The 21,455-nt window shown below is 42.6% G+C and overlaps 1 protein-coding gene across 13 annotated transcripts in view; it reads right to left on the bottom strand.

Annotated features, from left to right (window-relative positions):
- Positions 1 to 1,912: 1,912 nt before the first annotated feature.
- Positions 1,913 to 21,455, bottom strand: part of TNRC6C (trinucleotide repeat containing adaptor 6C) — an 80,853-nt gene continuing 61,310 nt past the window's right edge. For 7 of the 13 annotated variants that reach the window (XM_015879951.3, XM_085522768.1, XM_015879959.3 and 4 more), the window contains 13 exons: positions 19,960 to 20,133; positions 18,545 to 18,691; positions 18,058 to 18,177; positions 17,059 to 17,142; positions 16,512 to 16,743; positions 14,770 to 14,937; positions 13,333 to 13,524; positions 13,037 to 13,180; positions 10,370 to 10,486; positions 8,319 to 8,513; positions 7,565 to 7,635; positions 6,758 to 6,897; positions 1,913 to 5,388 (listed from right to left, as the gene is read on the bottom strand). In XM_015879951.3, coding sequence (XP_015735437.2) covers positions 5,031 to 5,388; positions 6,758 to 6,897; positions 7,565 to 7,635; positions 8,319 to 8,513; positions 10,370 to 10,486; positions 13,037 to 13,180; positions 13,333 to 13,524; positions 14,770 to 14,937; positions 16,512 to 16,743; positions 17,059 to 17,142; positions 18,058 to 18,177; positions 18,545 to 18,691; positions 19,960 to 20,133 — 2,142 coding nt within the window. In that variant the 3' untranslated portion in view covers positions 1,913 to 5,030. The remainder of the gene's footprint in view (positions 5,389 to 6,757; positions 6,898 to 7,564; positions 7,636 to 8,318; positions 8,514 to 10,369; positions 10,487 to 13,036; positions 13,181 to 13,332; positions 13,525 to 14,769; positions 14,938 to 16,511; positions 16,744 to 17,058; positions 17,143 to 18,057; positions 18,178 to 18,544; positions 18,692 to 19,959; positions 20,134 to 21,455) is intronic. The other 6 variants (XM_015879952.3, XM_085522764.1, XM_085522766.1 and 3 more) reach the window with 4 other exon arrangements.

Genomic DNA, 21,455 nt, shown 5'->3' with positions numbered 1-21,455 from the left:
TGTGACCTGGGGCCACCACAGCTCAAGGTGTGTCACCTCCAGGTTCCTCCAGCTCCAATAATTCTTAACATATACAGATGTCCATATACGTTTTTAATTAAAATGCTCCTTCACATACACAATCATATACTGAATTATCAAGAACAATAATAATATAATATATATATTTGGAGCAGAAGTAGCAAAATCTGCTCTGCCAGTGCCACCCACAGACTAGACATGAACTAAGGGGGGGTTTGACAGTTATGGAGCACGCAGGGGATGCTCTTGGCCTAAAAAAGGGGCAGCCATGCAGCAGCAGTGCTATGGGTACAGGCAATGCAACACATGTGAAAACACAAGTCCTCCTTGAGGCCTAAGGCCCATCCTCAGCATCAGCAGCGACCTTGATTTCGTTTAATGTTTGACCTCATCGAAGCAGAACAAAAAGAGTATGATGCTGAAAATACAAGTGACAAGCAAACACCAACAGATGGGTTTTGGCCAAAAGCTCTACTTATTTCTCTCCGCACACCAGGGAGGATGCTAAATTTTAAGCTTAACTGATACACAGAAAAAGTGTTTTTTTGCTCAGCTGCAGGGATGACAAAAGCTCTTGTTAGCTCAGGATGTAAGGGATGCTGAGGTCTGGGCAATGAGAAACTGACACTGAAAACCCCTCATAAAAGAGAAGGCAATTCTCTTCCAAGAGTTTCAACACCAACACCTAAAGAAGAACTAAAAGACAGGGAGGGGAATCAGTTCAAAGTAAGAAACAACTGAGATGGTAACTGGGCAGTATTATGGCAGTGCTGGCACTGAAATCCAATGGGCTGCAGACTGCAAATTGGAGCTCTGTAGTTAACAGAACACACCCCAAAATCCAGGTGTGAGCACCTATAATTGCATACACCTGCCAGCAAGTGCATGCTGCTATGGGCAGCCTGGATTGCTCACTGGCCAGGGCTTGCTGTGACACACATGCAACCTCTGGCAGTGCAGCCATAGCCCTGAGTGCAGAAACCCAGCTGCAGAGCAATGCCCAAGTGTTTGGTGCTGTGAACTGCTCTGCTCCAGCTCTTGGCACTGGTTGTTCTCCCTCTCCAATGAAACACAGTGAGTTGCCCTGTACAGACTCAGCCACTGCAATCTCAGATAAACCCATACTTTGGGCATCCATCACCAGAATGGCCCCAGGAAGGAAAAAGCTGATGTTACAAAGGTGGGAGGACATAGACTCACCTAGATTATAGACCACAGAATCAACAAGGCTGGAAAAGACCTACAAACTCACCCAGTCCAACCGTCCACCTGTCACCAACAGCTCACTCTGCCATGTCCCTTAACACAACATCCATTCAAGGTGTCTTGAATGCCTGCAAGGTCAGTGACTGCACCACCTCCCAGTGCATGACCACGCAGCAGGTTGCCATCCTTCCCACCTGCTGCTATGGGCATCCTTACCTCCCTCATTTCAAAGCCTTAAAGGCCAACCATGAAATGATTTATGCTCCTATTGAGGGGCTGCTGGCTCACCCATTGCCATTCAGTGGAACCAGCAATCTAGATCTACAGCACTGTGGTCTCAATGTGGGGATGGATGGGCAGAGCTGGAGGAGCCCTCGGCCTCTGCTGCCAGAACTGCACATCCAAAACTCATCCACAGCACTACTGGAGTCATGGAGAAAGGTGAGGGGCAGCTGTCCAGCACCAACCACAGCCACTCGGTGCATCCATCCGGATGCAATATGCACTCACTGTGCTTACAGGAGTCTGCTCCCTCCACGCACCAAACTCTGCTTTTAACTTAGTCCTTTAGCATCCCCTGCACAAAAGAGAAACACGCATTATTGCAACAGCCAAGAAAAGCAAAAACCAAACAAACAAGCAAAAAAAACCAACAAAACAAACAAACAAACAAAAAAAACCCCAAAACAAAACAACTGCAATTTATTTAAGTTTCCAAAGAATCTTCGTACTCTTGAAAGCAACTTTCGGTGCATGTTCTTCAACAATCACATTCTATGAGGAGATAACATTGAAAGCCACGCGTTCTGTTGGTTGGTTTTACTTCTTTTAAAGGTTTTTTGTTGTTGTTGGTTTATTTTCTTCCCCCCCCCTCCCCCCCATCCCGTTTCAGAGTTACAGACATCTTTAATCCAAAAGGCAAACAAAAAAACACCCAAAAAAGCCCCCAAATCAAAGCCCTCCTCCCTCCCCCCCCCCAGACAACAGAAATGTTCCTTCCCCATTTCAATATACTGCGAGTTCTACAACTCAATGCTAAAGTTCAGCATGGAGAACGGTTCTGTCGGCACGCACAGACACACATACATATTTTATACAAGAGCGTGGAGAGAGATATATATAAAATATCTATCCGTGTCATGAACGCGCGGTGGCAATGAGATGCAATTAATTACTCTGAGGAAAGGTAACTGAGCTAAATACACTACGGAACCTCGAGAACGAAAGAACAAGTCTTGAACCCAGTTTGTGCATAGTTCATGATCCGCTATAAAACCAGCTTTTTTGTTAATTTGCAATCTTGCAGAACAACTCCCCCCTCCCCCCTCCCCTATTTTTTTTAGTTTTTATTTCTTTTTTATTTTTACATTGGAGAAAACCATTTTAAAAAGCTCATCTTCCAAAAAAAAAAAAAAGAAAAAAGAAAAAAAAAAAAGGAAAAACGAAAGGAAATCAAAGGTAATGCACAAGGTTTCCTGATCCAAGCAGGCAGGGCGCACAAGGTCCATCATAGAACTCTTAGGACATACGCCACGTGTATGCCACACTCCATTGTCTTTCTTCCTTTCCAAACAATCAAAAAACCAAAACCACATCGATCTGGTTTGTTAAACATAAAGCAATTCTTTTCTCTTTCTTTCTTTTTTTGTTTGTTTGTTTTTAATATATAAAGCACTCTTTGAACATCTATTTCTTTTTCCGAGTCCATTATTTGGTAAATATGTAACTGCTACACATTAGATTAGGTATTTTCTTCTTTCTTACTGTCTCTTTTTTTTTTTTTTTTGTAATTTTTTTAAATTATATTTTATTTTTTTTTGAGATTTTTTTTTTTCTTTTTCTTTTTTAATAACATCTTCAGTGCTAAGGAGTTGGGTTTTAAAAATACATGAAATGGTGTGGAGCTGCTCCTCGGGAAACCCGGCTTTCCTGAGACATCTTCCACCGTGTGCAAGAGAAGTGACCACAAACGCCTCCGCCGCTCCGACGAGAGGAAGGAAACAACACCAAGAACAGTACACAGCAATGGCCGAAGGAAAGAATCATACAACAACACTGTTCGATCCCAGAGCTCTGAAGTAGCATATCTTCATTCTGAAAATAAGTTTTCTTGACGATGGAAGTCTCTCTTAGTTTTTTTACTTCCTTTTTTTTTTTTCCTTAATTTTTTTTTTAAATTTTTAATTTTTTTTTTAATTATTTTTCATTATTATTAAAGTTTGAAGGAGGAAATAAAAACAAAAAAACTGAAACAAAAATAACCCCCCAAAAAAAAGGTCTGTAAACAGATTAGAGCCGAATGGCTCCTCCAAAAGCAGTCAAACCCCTCCCACCCCCCCACCATGTCCAAGTGCTTGTTTCTGTTCCTGCTTGCAAGGGAACACATCCGCTCTTTACAATTATCTATGGCCACAGTCCCAACGAGAGGATTTTCTTCTTCAGCTTTATATATCCCAAATGGACACAAATGGTGCAATACTCCGGGGAATCGTTTTCCTTGCATGAGTCCACAATACAAAGCCGCCCAAGGTAGATATACATATTATTCTCCAGAGATACACACTGTCATTTTGAAAACGCAATAAAGAGTCCTTGAGTAAACATTTACACGTGAATTGTCGCCGGCCCCTTCTATCAGTTGCTTCTTTAACATTATAGGATGAGCTACAAAGAAGGGCTGCGGACACTCAGTGCAAAGTTAGAAGCTAATAACAATTAAACATCTGACCAATGAGCAAACCAAAAGCATATACTGGATAAAAGGAGAACCCTTCACGCTTTGAGCCCGACTCACACTCACGCACGCACATCATCTGCTCAAACAAAAACAGAACGTCCAAACCTTGAAAAAAACAAATCCTTAGAGCCTGTTGTCTCGGTGTACTGATGCCAACCTGGAAGTGTAATCATCAGACGTAGCAAAGTGTTCACATTTTGTTATTGGCCTGCTGGATTCAAGTATTTGCATGTTTGATATGTTCTTTTTTTTCTTTTTCTTTTTTTCTTTTTTTAAACTTTTTCTGTTTTGTCCTTTTTTTTTTTTTTTCTTTTTTTTCTTTTTTTTTTTTTTTGGAGGGGGGGGAAGGTTAACAAAAACGACATGAAAAAAGTAATGAAACAAGGGTAATGTGCATAGGCAGATCCATGGGAGTAGTGGACACAAGATACCCCAGCCCGCCCCCCTCCCCATTCAACCTGTACAGTCCATAAGTTACCATTCGGGTTCATCACTTATCTGTACCAATGGTAAATATCACACTTCACCCTTTCTGATTATTGGGTCCGCCTCTGGTAATGTGCATAATAGTCACAGGCTCATTTTAAATAGGCTTTCATTTCCCCTTCCCCCCCACCCCCCCACCCCCAGTTGATAAAATAACCCTTTCCAGCCCAAATTCTGAAAAGTGCCCTTCATGATAGACCTATTCTAAGCAGCTTTTATAAGTTTGTTTTTAAAATCACTCATACAAACATAAAAAGACGACATAAAACAAAAAAAAAGCCATGAAAAAAATTATATATATATACATACATATATATGTATATATATAAAACCTGTCGTTAGCACGTGACACTGACCAAAAGGAGCCCATACTGTTGCATTAACAGTTCACAAGGACTTCTGCAGTTTCATAGTCGATATTGGACAGAGGTACTTAAAAAAATAAAGAAAGAAAAAAAGGGCTGCCAGTCTGATCGGTTAAAGCTGGATTCTTCATCAAGCCCAGGACTGGAAAGGGTTACAACTTTATATTTCCTTTAGTGCTGATGATTGTGATTTCCATTCGGTTCCTCTCCGCTTCCTAGATGGACTCCCCGCTGAGAAGATCCCCCGGAAGAAGAGTATTCAGAGGCGTGGGGCTCCCGATCACTCGACCGTCGTCGGCGCTGGGGGGTCCCCAGAGGCTGCTGGAGTACTGGGGCACGCCGCCCCACAGCAGCTCGCTGCTGCCCTTGCCCCCCAGGCAGGGGCTGTTCCAGTGCCCCGTGTCGCCCCTCACCAGCCCATGGGAGCCAGCTGAACCCAGGCGCGGCTGCGTGCTGCCGGCGTTGGATTGCCAGCTGGAGGTGGGCGGCAGCGGCTGGCCCTGTGCTAGGAAGCGGTTCACCTCCTCCTCGCCTGCGAACTCGGCCAGGATGGTAGTGTTTCCCAGGACACACCTAGGGATGAGAGCAGAAGGAGGGTGATGTGAGACTGAGCTTGGAATGGTGGGAGTATCCTGAGCTGGAAGGGACTCGTGAAGATCCATCACTGAGTGGCCCCGCAGAGATTTCTATCAATAACAGAGGCTGGATGGGACCTCATGGGACATCACTGAGCCCAACCTCCTGCTTACAGCACAGTCCCTACAGCAGGTCGCACAGGCTGGCATCCAGACAGGCCTTGAAGATCTCCAAAACCCACCACCCCTCTGGATGACCTGTTCCAGTGCTCCGTCACCCTTACCATAAAGACTACAGAACTACTTCTGTTCAAGTTTTAGGTCATTGCTCCTTGTCCTATCACTACACAACACCGTGTCCTCTCTCTACTGTTTTATATTTACCAGTCTGACCCAGGCAAACGCATGTGGATGCCCCATCCCTGGAGGTGTTCAAGGTCAGGATGGACGGGGCCCTGGGCAGCCTGGTCTTGTATTAAATGTGGAGGTGGGTGGCCCTCCATGTGGCCCACCAAGTCTAATCCAATGGGAGAGATCCAACCTGAGCCTGCTGACTCTGTGATGCATATTCCAGCCCACAGCAGGGGGTTGGAACGAGATGATCTTTAAGCTCCCTTCCAACCCAACAATTGTATGTTTCTATAATTCTACGGTACCTTTTGGCACCCCAGTGCTGTCCTGCTGGCTTCCAAAAATCCCACTGTATTTTGCCACTGTCACCCTGCCAGCAAACCAACTGCACAGACCACTAAGCCTCTGTCACTCAAAGGGCAGGCCTGTCCTTGCCTGTAGCGTAACTATAGGTATTGCCACAGCCCATTAAAAAAACAATTACAGGGAAGCCTTCCAAATCACTGATAATGTAAGGACCTTACCGTGTGTGTTTTTAATAGAAGTACTCGTCTTCAAAATCAGATATCAATTTTGCTACTGGCATCGTTTCTCTTACCTGATGCACACATCTACATTGATATAACTAAGATGGGGTGATGTTACTTCTCTGATATCGAATGCAGCTTCGTAACATTTCATTAAGGAAAGGTCACCCCTTATCATTTGGTCATGGAGCAAACGATATCTCCTCTACAATCACTGTTTTTCATCACACCTGTGCTAAAAACTGTTGATAAGGAATATTCCCTTCTAACTCTAAGCAGATAAGTGTCCTTTTGAAATGTCAGTCTTTGTATTCTTCCTATTTTTAATCCTCTCTAATGCAACTGATTATACCACTCAAATTCTCCAGCTCTTGTGTTCTATATCTAATGGTCCCATACAGCTAAAGAAGCCCATTTCCTTGCTTTAAAAAAGTGGTTTCCTAGATAAAACAGGCTTCGTAACAGAAGAAAAACAGAAGAGAAACATACATATGCAGAGACTTTTGGGCCTTGGCTGCTTCTTCCTTGGAACTGTATCGGACCACAGCATTCCCTTGCGTCAGGTTCAGGTGGAATGTTATTAGAGGGCCATGCTGCAAACACAGTGTCCGCAGTGTGGAGCCATCAATCTGGTCAGAGAGAAGGGGAAAAAGGTTACCTGTCATTTTGTGACCTCACTTTAAATGCCTGCTGGCTGAACAGGTTTGAAAGCTGAAGAGTAAGTAGATGTGAAAGGAAGTTTGTCCTCCACAAGAAGAATTTCATTAAAGACTTATCACTTCTAAAGGCCTGAAGTCCAGTGCACAACACTTTCCAACTCATATGATGCAAGCTATAGCTATCATTAGAAATCTACAAGTGAGTTAAAGGAAAAAACATCCTCATGTTTACTCATAATTTACTCATATGAGTTTACTCATAAATTAACTCAGTTTTCTCCAAGATCGCTTTGGATGCTCTGTAGTTTACGTCCTTCCTGGTGAAAACCCCACAGGAAATGCAGATTTCACACCTCTGAACCTGCCTTAAGACATCATTCACCTACAAACTTCCACATGCAAAGGTGGTGTGTGCTGAATGGCTGATTACAGAGCCTTAAAGCTCTTACTTCATCTGACAGCGCTTTAAAAACCTAACAGACTCCTTGGTAGAAGACAGGAAATTGTAATATATGTAGAATAATTATTTTCCCTTGAAATGAACCAAATCAGCCCAACTGAAAAATGCTGTTATGCAATGTTGCAAAGCAACATGACAAGTTGCTTTACACATTTCGCTACGTGCAGCTCCATTCACCTGGGGTGTGAGGTTGCGAAGAACCAGCCAGCTGCTCGTCCTCCCTGAGCTGTCAGTACTCCATGCAGAACCTGCAACACAAACCCCCACAACAAAACGTTTCAACATGATGCAGAAAGCACATACAGCAAGGAGACTTAGGGTCAGTCACAACATTGTGACAATTGAAGATACAAGGGCACAACCAGCAGCATAATCCGCTCTTCCAGCTTCAGCATGGTGTTCTAACAAGGAGAAACTGGTCAAGCTGGATGTTTAGTGGTGGCATTTGGGAAACTGCAGAGCTTCTGTAGCCACACGGGTGAGCACTGTACAGAGGGAGCTGTGGCACTGACTGTGTCTGACCACCAGGTGGGGTTTTGGTGAAGAAAATGGACAAAATAAACGGTAGGAAGAGGGAATAACACTTCATTTCCAGCTTACTGAAAACAGATCAATATAACACTTGGGTAGATATATTAGGTGTAACACTTACTTTTGAAGCTGTCAATATTTCACTAATAAACATGATATGTTATGCTTCTATAGCCACGATTGTGGTTTCTCATATTTGTATTTAAGCAGGACAATAAAATAAAGCCTGCACAAAATATTACAGCATTCCCTGAGGGCCCTGCAATGCCATCAGGTCCTACATGTCTCACACGTGCCAGGTATCACCTATGGGGTATTTCACTATTATAAGACAAAAAACCAACCAACAATCACAAAAGGAAAGTGCTGTGCTGCTATGAAAGACAGAAGCCAGGAGTACCAGAGGAGTAAGAGCTGGTCCAGCCCAGGGGACTGGCACCCCACGTCGATGATGGCTTGGTGTTGGTTAAGCCCGGAGGTGGTCTGGTAGGAGCAGTAGTGTTTCTGGGTACCTTCCATAGTTCATGGGACAGAGAGGCTTGCGTGTGGGAGATTGGGCCGGAGGACCACGTAGACTTGATGTCTGACAGTTTACCTGCAACAGAAAATAAGAGATTTGTGTGTTTTCAGTTAGCAACAATGGTTAAACCAAACGAGATGGGTCATCAAGCTTCTGCACTGCTACATGAATCCGACCTCCCAGGATATGAAACAGCACTCTGCTACCAACTCATTGCTAAAGGTCCTGCACGCATGTAACCTGCTTACACTGGGAACCCAAGAAACAGAAATTGGGTTTAGGTATTTGAAATCTCATTTCAACAAAATTACAATGAAGGCCTAAAAGATTCTCTCTCAAAGGTTCAACATAATGTAACCACTTTTCCTTCCTGTGCAACCCATTCTATACAATATAAAGTAAGCAGCATCTCCATACGTCCTTCTGATATATCATTAAAATTTCAAAGATCAAAGACCAATACAAATTGTATTTCTGAACACAATCTGTCGCCCTCTGTAACTTCTCCCTGCTCAGTTTAATTCTCCTCTCAGTATTTAAACTACTTCACTCCTGCTCCTGTCCAATCAGAGCTCTATAAAGTCATCAAAACAAAACTAAGAATAACGATTAGTGCTCAGCAGTGAGCTGCACAAACCTGATTGAAGATGAAGATGCTGTAACAAAATCCTTTATTCACCTGCGTGGCAGGTGGTTGTAGAAGCCTTTGTATTAGGAGCCCTAACACCAAATGTACCAGTCACCAAATCACAGCCTCCATTATACACACTTCCCACCAAACTGCCTCTGTTTATCATCTAACTCCATGGTTTCATATTGAATCATAGGAATTCAGATGGTAGAGTAAGCACTCTCCCACTTCTTGTGAGTTGTAGTGACAAAAATAATCGAAGAATGATGATGGTGACATCAACAGGGGGGGAAAAAGCAGTGGTTAAAGAAGGAAGTCTGAGCTTTAGAACTCAGAGTAGCTCAGCCTGCAACATAGCACACGATGCATGCACAGGTTAGATGTTGCTATGTCACTCATTCTCGTAGGGTTAACATAAAGATTAGATGAAACTGCAAAAAATACAAGTAAATAGAGCAGGAATGCATGGCAGATAAAAAAATAAAAGCAAGCCATCCCCTCCTTTTGCTTTCAGTGAAGGAAAGCATTTCAAACACAACTTTTTCTTGCCTTGCAATCTACACTATGTCATGGGAGGCTGTGGTTTCATTTGTTCAAAGAAGTGGAGATTCCTCACTAACTACATATGACAACGGTAATTCAACCCATGCAATAGCCCCTACATGTTTTCCTAATGGAACAAACAGATATTTGCATAGCCAGTTTGTTTTCTATGATTTGCAAGGAGAGAAAGCTCAGAATTTATTACTCCATTATTTATTTCTCCTTAAGGAATGGGACACGTTAAGAAAATATATTTACTTTAAGGAATCTTTCCTCGATAGACAGAGCCCCAAGTCCAGCCCCCGTTCCCAGGCAGAGCATCCTCCTTGAGGCACAACCCAACCTTCTCCCGAGCTGAAGATGTTTTACAGTTAGCAGTGCAATTGTGAACAAAACAAACCACATCAGCTCTCACTGGAAGGGTTTAGGACCTTGGCAGTTATTCTGTTGCTAGAGAACAGAACGTTTCTCTGCAAAGTTGCAATGGAAATAGGCATTAAGACACCTCAGTGCCAATACAGGGTAATGGCATTCGGCATCAAGTGGAATAAATACACTTTCCTTAGCACACTTCCAGGTATCCCATACAACGCTCCCCAGCAGAACCTCCAGAAATGCTGCCTACCTCACACAGGACTACAAAGTGTGCTTCTGCCTATAGCAGCACTACTGTAACAACACAGACAGCACTTTCAAGGGCCTTTTTTTTTTCTCAGAATGCAGAGAAACGTGAAAGTAGAAAGGCCATTTTTCGTACCTGCAATGCTAGGTGCGGATGCAATGCTGCTGAAAGAGCTACTGTAGCCGGAGGCACTAAGCGGCCAGGCACTCGATGAAGGCAGCGTGGCATTCTGAGATGATGTTGGGGATGACCCTGCAGAACCAGCAGAGAAGCAACTAAGAAAGATGGGCATCGTGATGTTTGGTGTGACATAAGCAAATCTATTATGTGCAAATACAAACCATGCAAGGCATTATCCTTAATCAGCCTGGTCTCTGAAGTCTAGGAATGAAATGTTACAGAAAAGCATGAGAAAGTGAAGCAGAAGTCTTTAGCAGAAAAGAAAGCTGGCATAGTCGACATGTATTAGTGCCTGAGCAGAAGATAAATTCTGCATTTCCTTTAAGACATACAACTAAAAAAAATCAGCATTAACTGTACAGTCTCAAGGAACAGGCTGCATTTATAAGGGTGCTTCACTGGTTGACTTGAGCAATGACAACTGCAGATGAGTATAAATGTATATGATAAACTAACCTCTTACCATGGGTGATTCGTCCTAAATTACCTGAGGTAAGCACTTCTCCTACCTTCCTTCTAATGCCCACAAACATCTTTAGATTTTTTGCAGACTTTCAGTAAAGCAAGGATATATTTTAGCCAACTCTTCTCCAACTAATAACATTAAATGAAATAGCCTGAAACCATCTTGGTAAATCATTGACAATCTGAGCAGCTATCTGAGCACATTTACAATTTCCTTCCTGGCAGCAAATGAAAGAAACTGAACATAAAATAAAATACGTTCATTATAAAGACCAGAAGAAGCACAGGTATTCTATCTACCCACCAACAAAATGAAGCGTGTATCCCAGGTGACTTATCATTCCTTACACATGCAGGTACGCTGTGATATTGAAACATCTTTACCTGGCTAAGGTGAGCACTTGGATAAATAAAAAGTGGTCCACTGGGACAGAACAGGGGAAGTTAGAGGACAATCTTAACCCTCACAGATCAACAAAAACCCAAAGGACTACGAATACTCAACTGGAACAGAAACCTGTGTGACTTCACCTTATCCAGACTCACTGTGCTCCTCGGGATACATCAGACTTGTGCACAGTAATTCTCTGTTAAGGCCCCCTGTGGAAATAATCTACTCCCCGTGCAGACATCCCTGAGGCAGGCTAGGGGTAAAGAAATCATACCAGATTCAGAGTCCCATATACCCTAAGAGCTGAAAGCAGCCCTGACTGCCCATGGCTAAGGCATCATTATCAACCAGGGCAAAACAACAACCGAACCCAACACTTTGGTTTTGCCCAAGTGTTCAGTGTAGCAGCCACAGTCTAACCCTGTGTAAGGATTTCAGCTCTGTTAATGCAATCTGTGAACACACATTCAAGATGCAGTATTCTAAGAGCCTTTTCCTGGCAGAACATCATGAAAATCCTCATCTCATTTGAAGGAATACCAGCAATGACACAAACACCTGGGTTACATGAGCCTAAAGAAACAAACTGAGCAACTACACTTTGCTTGAAAATTATATTATTCATATTTAACAAGATAAAACCCAACAGGGTAAGAAAGCACATTATGGACCCCCAGCAGCCACTGCTTTTCATGGGGGGTTTTGTCTCCCAACAGCTCATCTATATTGACCCTCTACAAGTTGAGCAACTATTTCTTCATCCCACAGACAGATTCTATATGGACAGAGCTGATGTACACCTACATTCTGTAAAGAAGACCTGCAGAAGGAACATTTCAGAGGCAACTCAACACCACTGAAGGCAGCGGAAAACCCTCCTCCCGCATATTTCACATCCCTTCACTTGAGCTAACACGTCCCAGAGCAGGAAACCAGTTCCTGACTCAATTCTGACTTACAGGCTTTGCAGTTATCACAGACGTAGCTATGTGCCATAACAAAACCCTGACAGCTCCTTCTTGACAGCCTGATTATAATACTCCTGTCCGTATTAGTGTTTACTTTAATAGAGTATGCAGAACTTGCCAATTAAGGCACACAATTAAACCAAGCCATCTCTCCGCTGATCCCCTTCCAGTACATCTAGATAGCAAGTTGCATAGTCTCAGTGGTTCACTGTTTGCTTAGAGAATACTTCTAGTTCTGTCTATCAAGACAAAAGGAATGGAAAAAGCACTGAGAAATCTGAGTTTATAAGTTTAATCCCCCTCCCCTTTTCTTTTCCCCCTCATTTTTCTTTGATGGTTTTGGGGATAAAACAGCTCTAATTTATTTTCCTGAGTGATCTCTTTACAAAGCCACAATTACATGTGATGGAAGCCTGCTGCCTCCACAGCTGTGCAACTTTTATATGGTGACTTCTTAAGTATTTCCTGAAGTGCAGAGGGTTGGTCAGAATGGAGAGAAGAATCTTGTTCAAAACAAATTGGTAGGAGTTATATATGTTATAAAAACCTCCAGTGACCACATAAGTTTATATTGCATCTCGCAGCCCTTCACGACATAAAAATATTTGCATTCCCAAAGAAAACCATGAACGCTGTAGTTTCATATCGTGTATTTCTGGATTTTGAGTGAAAGTTGAGAGCAGAAGCTTCTGTAGATAAGGATTATGTGCAAAAATATACTACGCTCCTATTATAGGAAGTCAGCTTTGTTGGCAAGAAGGAAGTAAATACAGATGTGAAAGTACCGTGTGTGCTTACCTCCACTCTTGAGAAGATAGCGATTAACATCCTGTATGGTGGTGTTTATGGTAGGCCCAGTTGGAACACTTCCAGGAGTAACATCAGGGTCATTTTCAGGATCAATATTCTGTAGTCCTTTCCACGGCACTCCTGGATGAAATTCTATTCCAAATATAATAAAAAACAAGAGCGCATAAAGTCACAGCTCTCCAAAGTTTAATTCTTCCTATCAGAAAGGCATAAGGATTCAATAAATAAACACAGAGTGCACTTTAATGACATCATTATAACACAAATGCTTTGTGTTTTGTTACCTGGTGGCCAGTTTATGCTGGAGCCATTGGAAATCTTATCACTATCAGTTTTGGCACGTGACCAGCTGTGAGGAACAGCTACGGGTGGGCTGGCGGGCGACTCACTGTTCTGAATCAGATCATAGCGGCCATAGGAGTCATCAATGGAGGACTTTCCCGGAGGACCAATACTTAAACCTCCAGGTATAGCACCTGTAATGGATGAAATGGAAAGGCTCTGCTTAGGAGTGGGACTAATTTGGGGTATGGAGTTTCACCAGTAATAGATAAGCACAATAAGAAACAGCATCTGAAGCCTTACTAAGAATTATAGCTGTAAAGTACACTGCTGGTAAAATCTAGACTCTTGAACTAGCTAAGGAAACTTGGGTTACTGTCAAAAAGAGAGTAATTCAAATAATCACAGTGATGGTAAATAGGAATTCGCTGAGGCAGCATGTTATAGAATATTATAGAATCAGAGAATCACAAGGTTGGAAAGGACCTATAAGATCATCTAGTCAAACTGTCCTCCCATTAGTATTGATACCACAGGATACTAAACAACATCTCATAGCTCCTCATCCAGATGCTTTCTAAACACCACCAGGGATGGAAGAATAAGAAGTACAGGCAGTGAAAGCAGGGATGGGTTGATGGTCACATCCTAAGAGCTGTGGTCAACCACCCTATGTCCAAGGGGAGGCCAACCACAAGTGGGGATGATCTTGAGACCTCTGCTCTTCAAAACTTTATCAATGATGGACTGTGGGATCAAGTGCACCCTGAGCAGTTTGTTGATGACACCAAACTGAGTGGTGTGGCTGACACAACAGAAAGGAAGAGATGCCAAGCGTGGAACAAGGGCACGTGAGAACCTAATAAGGTTCAACAAGGCCATGTGCAAGGCATTGCACTCAGCTCGGGGCAATCCCAGACGTGCCTACAGGGTGGGAGAAGAAGTAGATGATCTTTAGGGCCCATTCCAACCTAAGTCATTCCATGTTTCTGAGATTTGAAATATCAGCAACAATTGGGCATAAGCAATGTAGATATAGATAAGCAATGCAGAAAAAGAAGATTTCTACTGGACAAGAGAAATAATTCATGCTGCTTATAATAAAAGCAGGATACAAGAGAGTTAACAGAGCATTGTGTTCTAACATAGTATTTGCACATGCTGCAAATACGAATGGCTTATTTTATTTGAACTCCACGTTCCCAGCAACAAAATTCCCTAACGAAAGAACCAGAACGGACTGCATGTGGGAAGTTCTATGTGCAAGAATTTCAATACCCTGCTGAATGTGGCTACAAAAATGTTACCGTTTTAAAGGGTGCTCTGTACCATTTACCAGCACTCAAAGAAAAGAGCAAAATGGGAAAAGAATGATAATTGTAACGTGACTCGAGTTCCAAAAAGTTCCAAACTGACCTAGAAAACTAAATGGGACATACCGTGCTTGCTGGAGTTCTGGTCAAGAGAAGAAGCAGCACTAGACAGATTATCCATTGAGTTGGGGTGCGTCCACTGAGGAAGGCGAGACTGGGACTGAGAAGTGTCCTTCACTGACAAACCACCAGTAATGTCCATGTTATTTACATTCATGTTCGGGTTCAGTCCAGCTAAAGGAAAACAGGTTGTTAGACATCCCTGCTACATCGGAGGGTTAAAAAACATGTCTTTGCTTATCAGTCCAGCTAAAGGAATTATTAAATATGATTGTTAGACATTTGTGATTCAATACACGTGTTTCCAACCTGCTCTTAGAATAACATTCCCATGAATGCAGAAAACATTAAAGCATTGCTAAAAGGCAATAAAAGCAAATAAAAGTAGGGACATATTTGATATTGGTCAGTATTTCTACTTGCATTCTCTTTCCTTGTCCCAGAAAAGGCATTCAGAAAGAATGCACTGGAATGCTAAGTTTAAACCAGTGAAGAATTTGCAGTATTCCATTGCTAAGCCAAGGTATTCCGAATGTCTCACCACGATGTCTGCCATTCTGTTTGCTGGCAACACATACAAAATCTTCAAGGAATTAACTCAAAGGTAACACAAAGAGCTGCTTTTTGACAGAGCAGGCATTCAACTTCTATATTCACTGAAGGAGATTGAAGAAAACCCCCCCAGAGGTTTTCAGAAAGTACATACAAATACGCAGGGAATCGTTTTGATCTGTTCCAGTGACAGATCTGGGTCCTTTTTGATACAGGATCGTGCATGTTAGCAGATCACAGTTGATACGGTTAAAACCTCTCACACTGCAAATTCTTTCGCCTTCTGATGCTCCCTGTTATAACAGCTCCCCATAGTGGTGAGAATCAGCTTCTTGACTTCTCAGTGTAAGACCAAGCTTGGCAATTCTCGCATATACAGCATAAACAGAGGCATGAAGAAATTACATTAATTCCCCTACATCATAAACAAAGTCAATGGCAACAGCAAACAGACACAGAGAACAGGTCTGAAGGGCTGTTCTGTCACCATCTCAAGGCTCTGAGTACATTTCTTTTGACATGAATCACATTTGACAGTGAAGATTTCACAAACTTCCTGGACAGTTTTTTCCAGTACCCTACTTCCCACAGAGCAAAGGAATGATTCTTAATGTTTAAGGATCTCTTTCGATCCAACACAAGTTGATTAGCTCTCGCATTAACAACATGCAAGTGCCACTTCCTGAATGCCAGCTTTTATGTTTTTGAGGATGTCTTTTGAATCTTGTATTTAAATTGACCAAAGAGTTGCATGTTGAACTCAGCAGTCATACTTTCAAAACATCCAATCATCTCCACAACATTCCATCAAACCCATCTGGATCTGTCTTGAAATACACTGACCAAAGCTGGTGATTCACCAGTGCTGATTAGAGTGGAAAGGAGATTTCAAATGACTGTTTATAGATAATATTTGTGCATTTTACAACACTATGCTGTTAAATTTTAGTATTTAATTCATGAAGGGCTACATACCTAGATAAGTAGTTAGCAGATCTTCTGTTCTGCAAAGCACCAAATACAGATCACTACTATCAAAACCATGGTTTTGTTTAGGCATTTCAACAATATTCAATACGCATCTACCTTGTATTTGCTTATTTATTATACCATAGAGCTTGTACTGGAGGATAAAATAATAACAAACACTCCTTCTGCCTTTTGCGTATGGAACTGCTTTGAGGAAGGACACATACCAAGAGGGTAAGGAGCAAAGGTGTTCGGTGAAGACTGTTGCTCTTTGGTCTGCAGGTCAGGAAGGCCGGGAGCCTGGGGATGGGGTGAAAAGCTATCCATGGCTGATTTGCCTGCAGAGGGGTGCAAAGATAGATGTGGAGGGGGAGGCTGCTGCTTCATAAGCAGGGCCTGGGCCAGCTGGCGCTGGTGCTGCTGGATCTGCTGCTGCATGTTATTGATTGTACGTGCAACCTGGCAACAAAAGAGAACAAATCAGTAACTGCTCGATTCACAATAACTTAAAGATTTCTTATGCCTTTTTCTACCCTTAACTAGATCTCTTTACAAATAAAAATTGACTGAATTAAGTGCTAAAGAGCTTTCCTCCAATAACTGAGTGTTGTGGAATAGCTTTATCCCCCCAGCACTCTTACCCTCCCAGTACTCAAACCATGAGCTGTATTATTGTTTCTAAGGATGCTCTAACTGGTTTGGTATAACATTCAATCTCCTTAAGCTTTTGATACCAAACTCTGATGGTGAAATTGAATTGGTAACCAAACCTACTTGCTGCTCCTGTTGTCTCATGGGTCCGGAAACATTACGCTGAGCCTGTAACATCTGCTGCTGGATTTGTAAACGTTGGTACGCCTACGGGATGGAAACCAGAGGTCAGAGACTCAAACACACACAAGAAGCCTAACAAGCTTGCCTGAGCTGATCTGGTATGATATACAATAAGGAAGCAGCACCGGAGTTTTCTGAAAACACACAATGAAGCAAATGTAACAATCTTGCATCATCTGAACTCAAATACTAAGGAGTTCTGTACAGGTATTTTCCAAGTAGCTTCGTACTGTTTAACCAATGCCATGGCATGAGATCAGTGCTGTGCTCAACACTGGGACATATGATCAGAAATGAAATACCACATCTTGTTCCTAAGTGAAGAGTTAGCCTAGCACATCACATCAGTAGAGGAGGCAGGCTGTCAATCACATTTTTATATTTAATATGAGCAAATACTTCTGAAGAAACTCATAATATCCAATTAAATAAAACATGTATTTGCAGATATAGCAAAGATAAACAACTTTCCAAAAACAAGCCATTCTTGCAGTGCAAATAACATTCATACTGTTAATTACAGGAAATGCACCATGCACTTTATTGTTTAGTGAGGTAATGGAACGCAGTTCATACATAACTCAGGTGACCGACACTGCCAAGGTTTCTGTCTTGTTACGTTTTGACACTAATTTCCCAGTTGGTCAATGAGTTGCACGTGTTTGACTGTAACAGGCAGATTTAGTGCTGTTTGATAATATACAGTTGCAACACGACAACTGACTTTTTTTGTTCCCCAGATATGCTGTAAAGGATAATTATTCCACAAAGCCTGAGGCAAAAACCATGGTTTTGTTTCTTTCAAAAGGAGTTTTTCCAAAGAAATCTCTATCTAATTGCTTTAAATGTCTGCCACATCCATTTAAAGATTTAGGTGCTGTTCTCTTATTTTACCTTCCATTCAGATTTAGAGCTTACGTGCCAGGTTTTCACACTTACCAGCTGCAGCTGATAGAGCTGGTTCAACATCGTCATATGCTGAGGATTAATTGGCGAGGTTAATAGTGCAGGGTTGAGACCAATGTTTTTTGCTGCAAACTGCAAAAGCTGTGCTTGAACCTAAGGAAGAGCAATGTATTAAGCACTGTATATTCACTCTTAACACTGGTAGCTGTGTAAGATGTAAGAAAGAGTCACAAAGCATCAAGGTGAATAATATTACTATTGTATAATTGTGTAATAAATCATTAAAAAATTAAGAGAATGAGGTCCTCAGCTTTCCAGGGATGCTGCCTATTGCAAAAAGGAGAGAGAGAATCTGCATACACAGATAACACACAGAGTACACAGGGAAGAGCATTTCACCACCTAACATACTTAATGGCTGCAGAACCTCAGGATCATCACAGAATGAGTGTGCAGAGGAGAAAGCACACAGGCAAATTCCAGGAAAAGGGAAAAATTAAAACTGGAAGCTCCATCTCACCTGAGGGGATAGAAACTGAGGCACTTGAGCACGAAGACTAGGCTGGGATGAATTAAGAGGTTGCACTGGCGGTTGCTGCGGCTGTTGCATGGTCCTGGCTTGTGCTGCTCCGCTATTGCCAAACATACCCAGATTGCCACTCGGTATCTGCAACGGGACGAGAAAGACACCGGCCTTGAAACACATCATTCAACACAGGAGCTCAGAGATCCTTATCTTTGCAGCGTTTATCCTCAGTGATTATGATTGGCACAGATAAAGAATCCAGAACTGTTCTGGGGTAAGCCTTATTGACAACAAGGCTCAGAATCAGGCACTGCAAACACTACCAAACACGCAGCAACACCCCAAACCTGCCCGAACTTTGTACAGGTGTCAGAATAAAAGGCAGCTGAAGGTGAAGATCTCCTTTATAAGGATGCATAAAAGGCTGGAGGTCACAAGATGAACAAGGAAAAGTACTCATAAAAATATTTGTATTTATGCAGGAAGGAACAGGAGAACGAAGTCATTAAACTCACATCCAAATCATGAAGGTATCCAGGCAGTTTTTATAGATATTCATTTTACAAACCCGCTGATAATAGATGTGCTCTTAGAGCTGCCTCTACTTCTGATACGTGTAATGGGCTGTAAGTGCTGAACAAGACCTGCCTTTAGAAAACTAACTCAGAATATAGATAATAAAAGCCACAACAGAACAATATATATGTGTGTTTATACATTTATATCTTTCTCCTATTTTAAGCAGTACTTCAATTTATACAGCAAAAATAACCTCTGTATAACCAAGAGCAGTTCATGACCTCTCCATCTCGTCCTGTTTATGAATCTTCCCCTTCACCTCCTCACCCTTTTCCTTTCCTTTCAGTATGTTCTATCCAGGGGCCAAAATTTTCCCTCCTGCACGATGCAGTGTCTGACCAGAGAAAGCACAATTCCTTTCCCACCACCTGTCAAAGCTGTGAGCTGCCTTGACATTTATGACATGAATAAATAAAACCGCTTCACTTCTCACCCATCTCATCACTGAATAATTACGCCAGCCAGGAAGGATGAATTAGAGCAATGTCTCTGTCTTAAAGTCTGTGACAATTAGCAGTGCCTCAAAAAAGAAACCTCACATCAATCAAGGTTGAGCTACACCAGGGTTTGGTGGTATAAATCCATAATACTACAGCCTCTTCTCAATGGATGCATGTAATTAGCAGGCTAATTACAACCAAGCAGTTGTTTTATGTCCTATAACGTGAAATGTTTACACAGCAGGTAGCTTCTTCACTGATATTTCAAGCGCAACAAAGACTTTGTGCACATTTTCAGTTCAAAGCCCCATTTTCCAAGGGGAAGGAACAGGCTTTAGCTGCGAGTCGGAGCGTTGCAACTCAAGCTGTGACCTCACTGAACAGCCTTACCTGTCGAGAAGAATTCAAGTTTTGCATGCCCAGCCCTGAGGCAATCCCGCCCAGGGTCTGATTAGGGAGTGCACTGTTTGAAAGGGGGAGCTTCAGGCTTGGTGAAGGCAAAAATGGTGAAGTAGTGGGCTCTTCCACTAGGCCGCCATCCTGATTGGAGAAAGAAAGGGTGAGCTGCGTGCAGTGCCCAGGAGTGAGCAGCGCACAGAACAGTTGCCCATGAGAATATAAAAGGGCATGGATGAGTGAAAAAATATATGTGTGTGTGTATTAAAAAAGAAAAAAAAAGAGGTATGAATGACGGGAATGAAAAGCATGGGATGAAGGAAGAAGAGAAAGAGAAACAGCATTAAGGTACTGTTTTTCTTTACTTTGTCACACTTAATCCACAAATGCACAACCACCCTCCTTCCACCTCCCAGTAGGAAAGGAGGGTTCGAGCCACCCAGAGCCCCAGGCAGCCCCCCACTAAAACTGGGATGGGGAGAGACCCCACAGGCTTTGGGGGGGTCTCCATTACTCTGCTTAACTCCCAAAGCAGAGCACAGACAGGCAGTGCAGTGCTCCTGCTAACCCTGACAGGCTCGATATGTGAATCTGACACCAGCGAGCATTTGGTTCCACATCACAGCTCTGTTTGTAAGAAAACATTTCTGCATTAATCCCCTTTGCTAACTCAGACACATGAACCTCTTTTAATATTCTCATAGCGGTGACTTATTAATATCCACTCTGAAACACTACTGCACCCACTGCTGCAGGGAACCAGGGTTGAACACTGATGTGATGCACATAAAGCAGCCCCTGTGGGGGGCAAACAGCATAGCACAAAATAAAGCACATCCCATAATCCCCAGTCAAACAGGTAGCCGTGTGGGCAGCACTGCGGTGGGGAACTCAGCTCTCCCTCATGCTGGGCTTTGATGTGTGGGCAGCCTGCAGCAGGCACCATCAAACAGTGCTGGTGAACAAAGCACGGCTCCAAAAGCAGGCCGAGGGCAAAGCCCTTTCATTTGCAGTGTACCGGACTGGTGTTTTTCAAGCAATGTTTTCATTGCAAAGAAAGGCCTTTGTACAGGTGGGGAGCTAGGTTAGATCAGTCATTAAAATCCAGTCCTCCTTTGTTAGCGAAGCAGCCCCGTCCTCATTGCAGATACCCAAACAAATGACCTCATGCAGCAGGGATCTCAGGACATTTCACGTCCAAAGTTAATCTTGAGAAATGCATTTTCAACAGCTCTCCTTTGATGCAGAGAAAGTTTCTCTGCTATCAGGCACACTGACACTTGACATGCTATCTGACTGTCCTAGGGGGACACTGACATTTTCTAATGATATCCCCAAGGCCTTTCAGCTCAAGATATTTTACATTCTACTGGACATCAGTCACACTCTACAAACAACTGCAGCTTGCATGACAGTAACAGGTTCAAGGATTTCTCCTCAGATCACAGACATGTGTTTCCAATTCTGCCCCTCTCACTCTTTAAAGTGGA

The sequence above is a fragment of the Coturnix japonica genome, chromosome 23, assembly GCF_054131305.1.
Source record: "Coturnix japonica strain WE chromosome 23, WE-NBRP24, whole genome shotgun sequence".
NCBI lineage: Eukaryota > Metazoa > Chordata > Aves > Galliformes > Phasianidae > Coturnix > Coturnix japonica.
The sequence above is the reverse complement of the archived record's forward strand: the minus strand, read 5'-3'. Positions and strand labels throughout refer to the sequence as shown.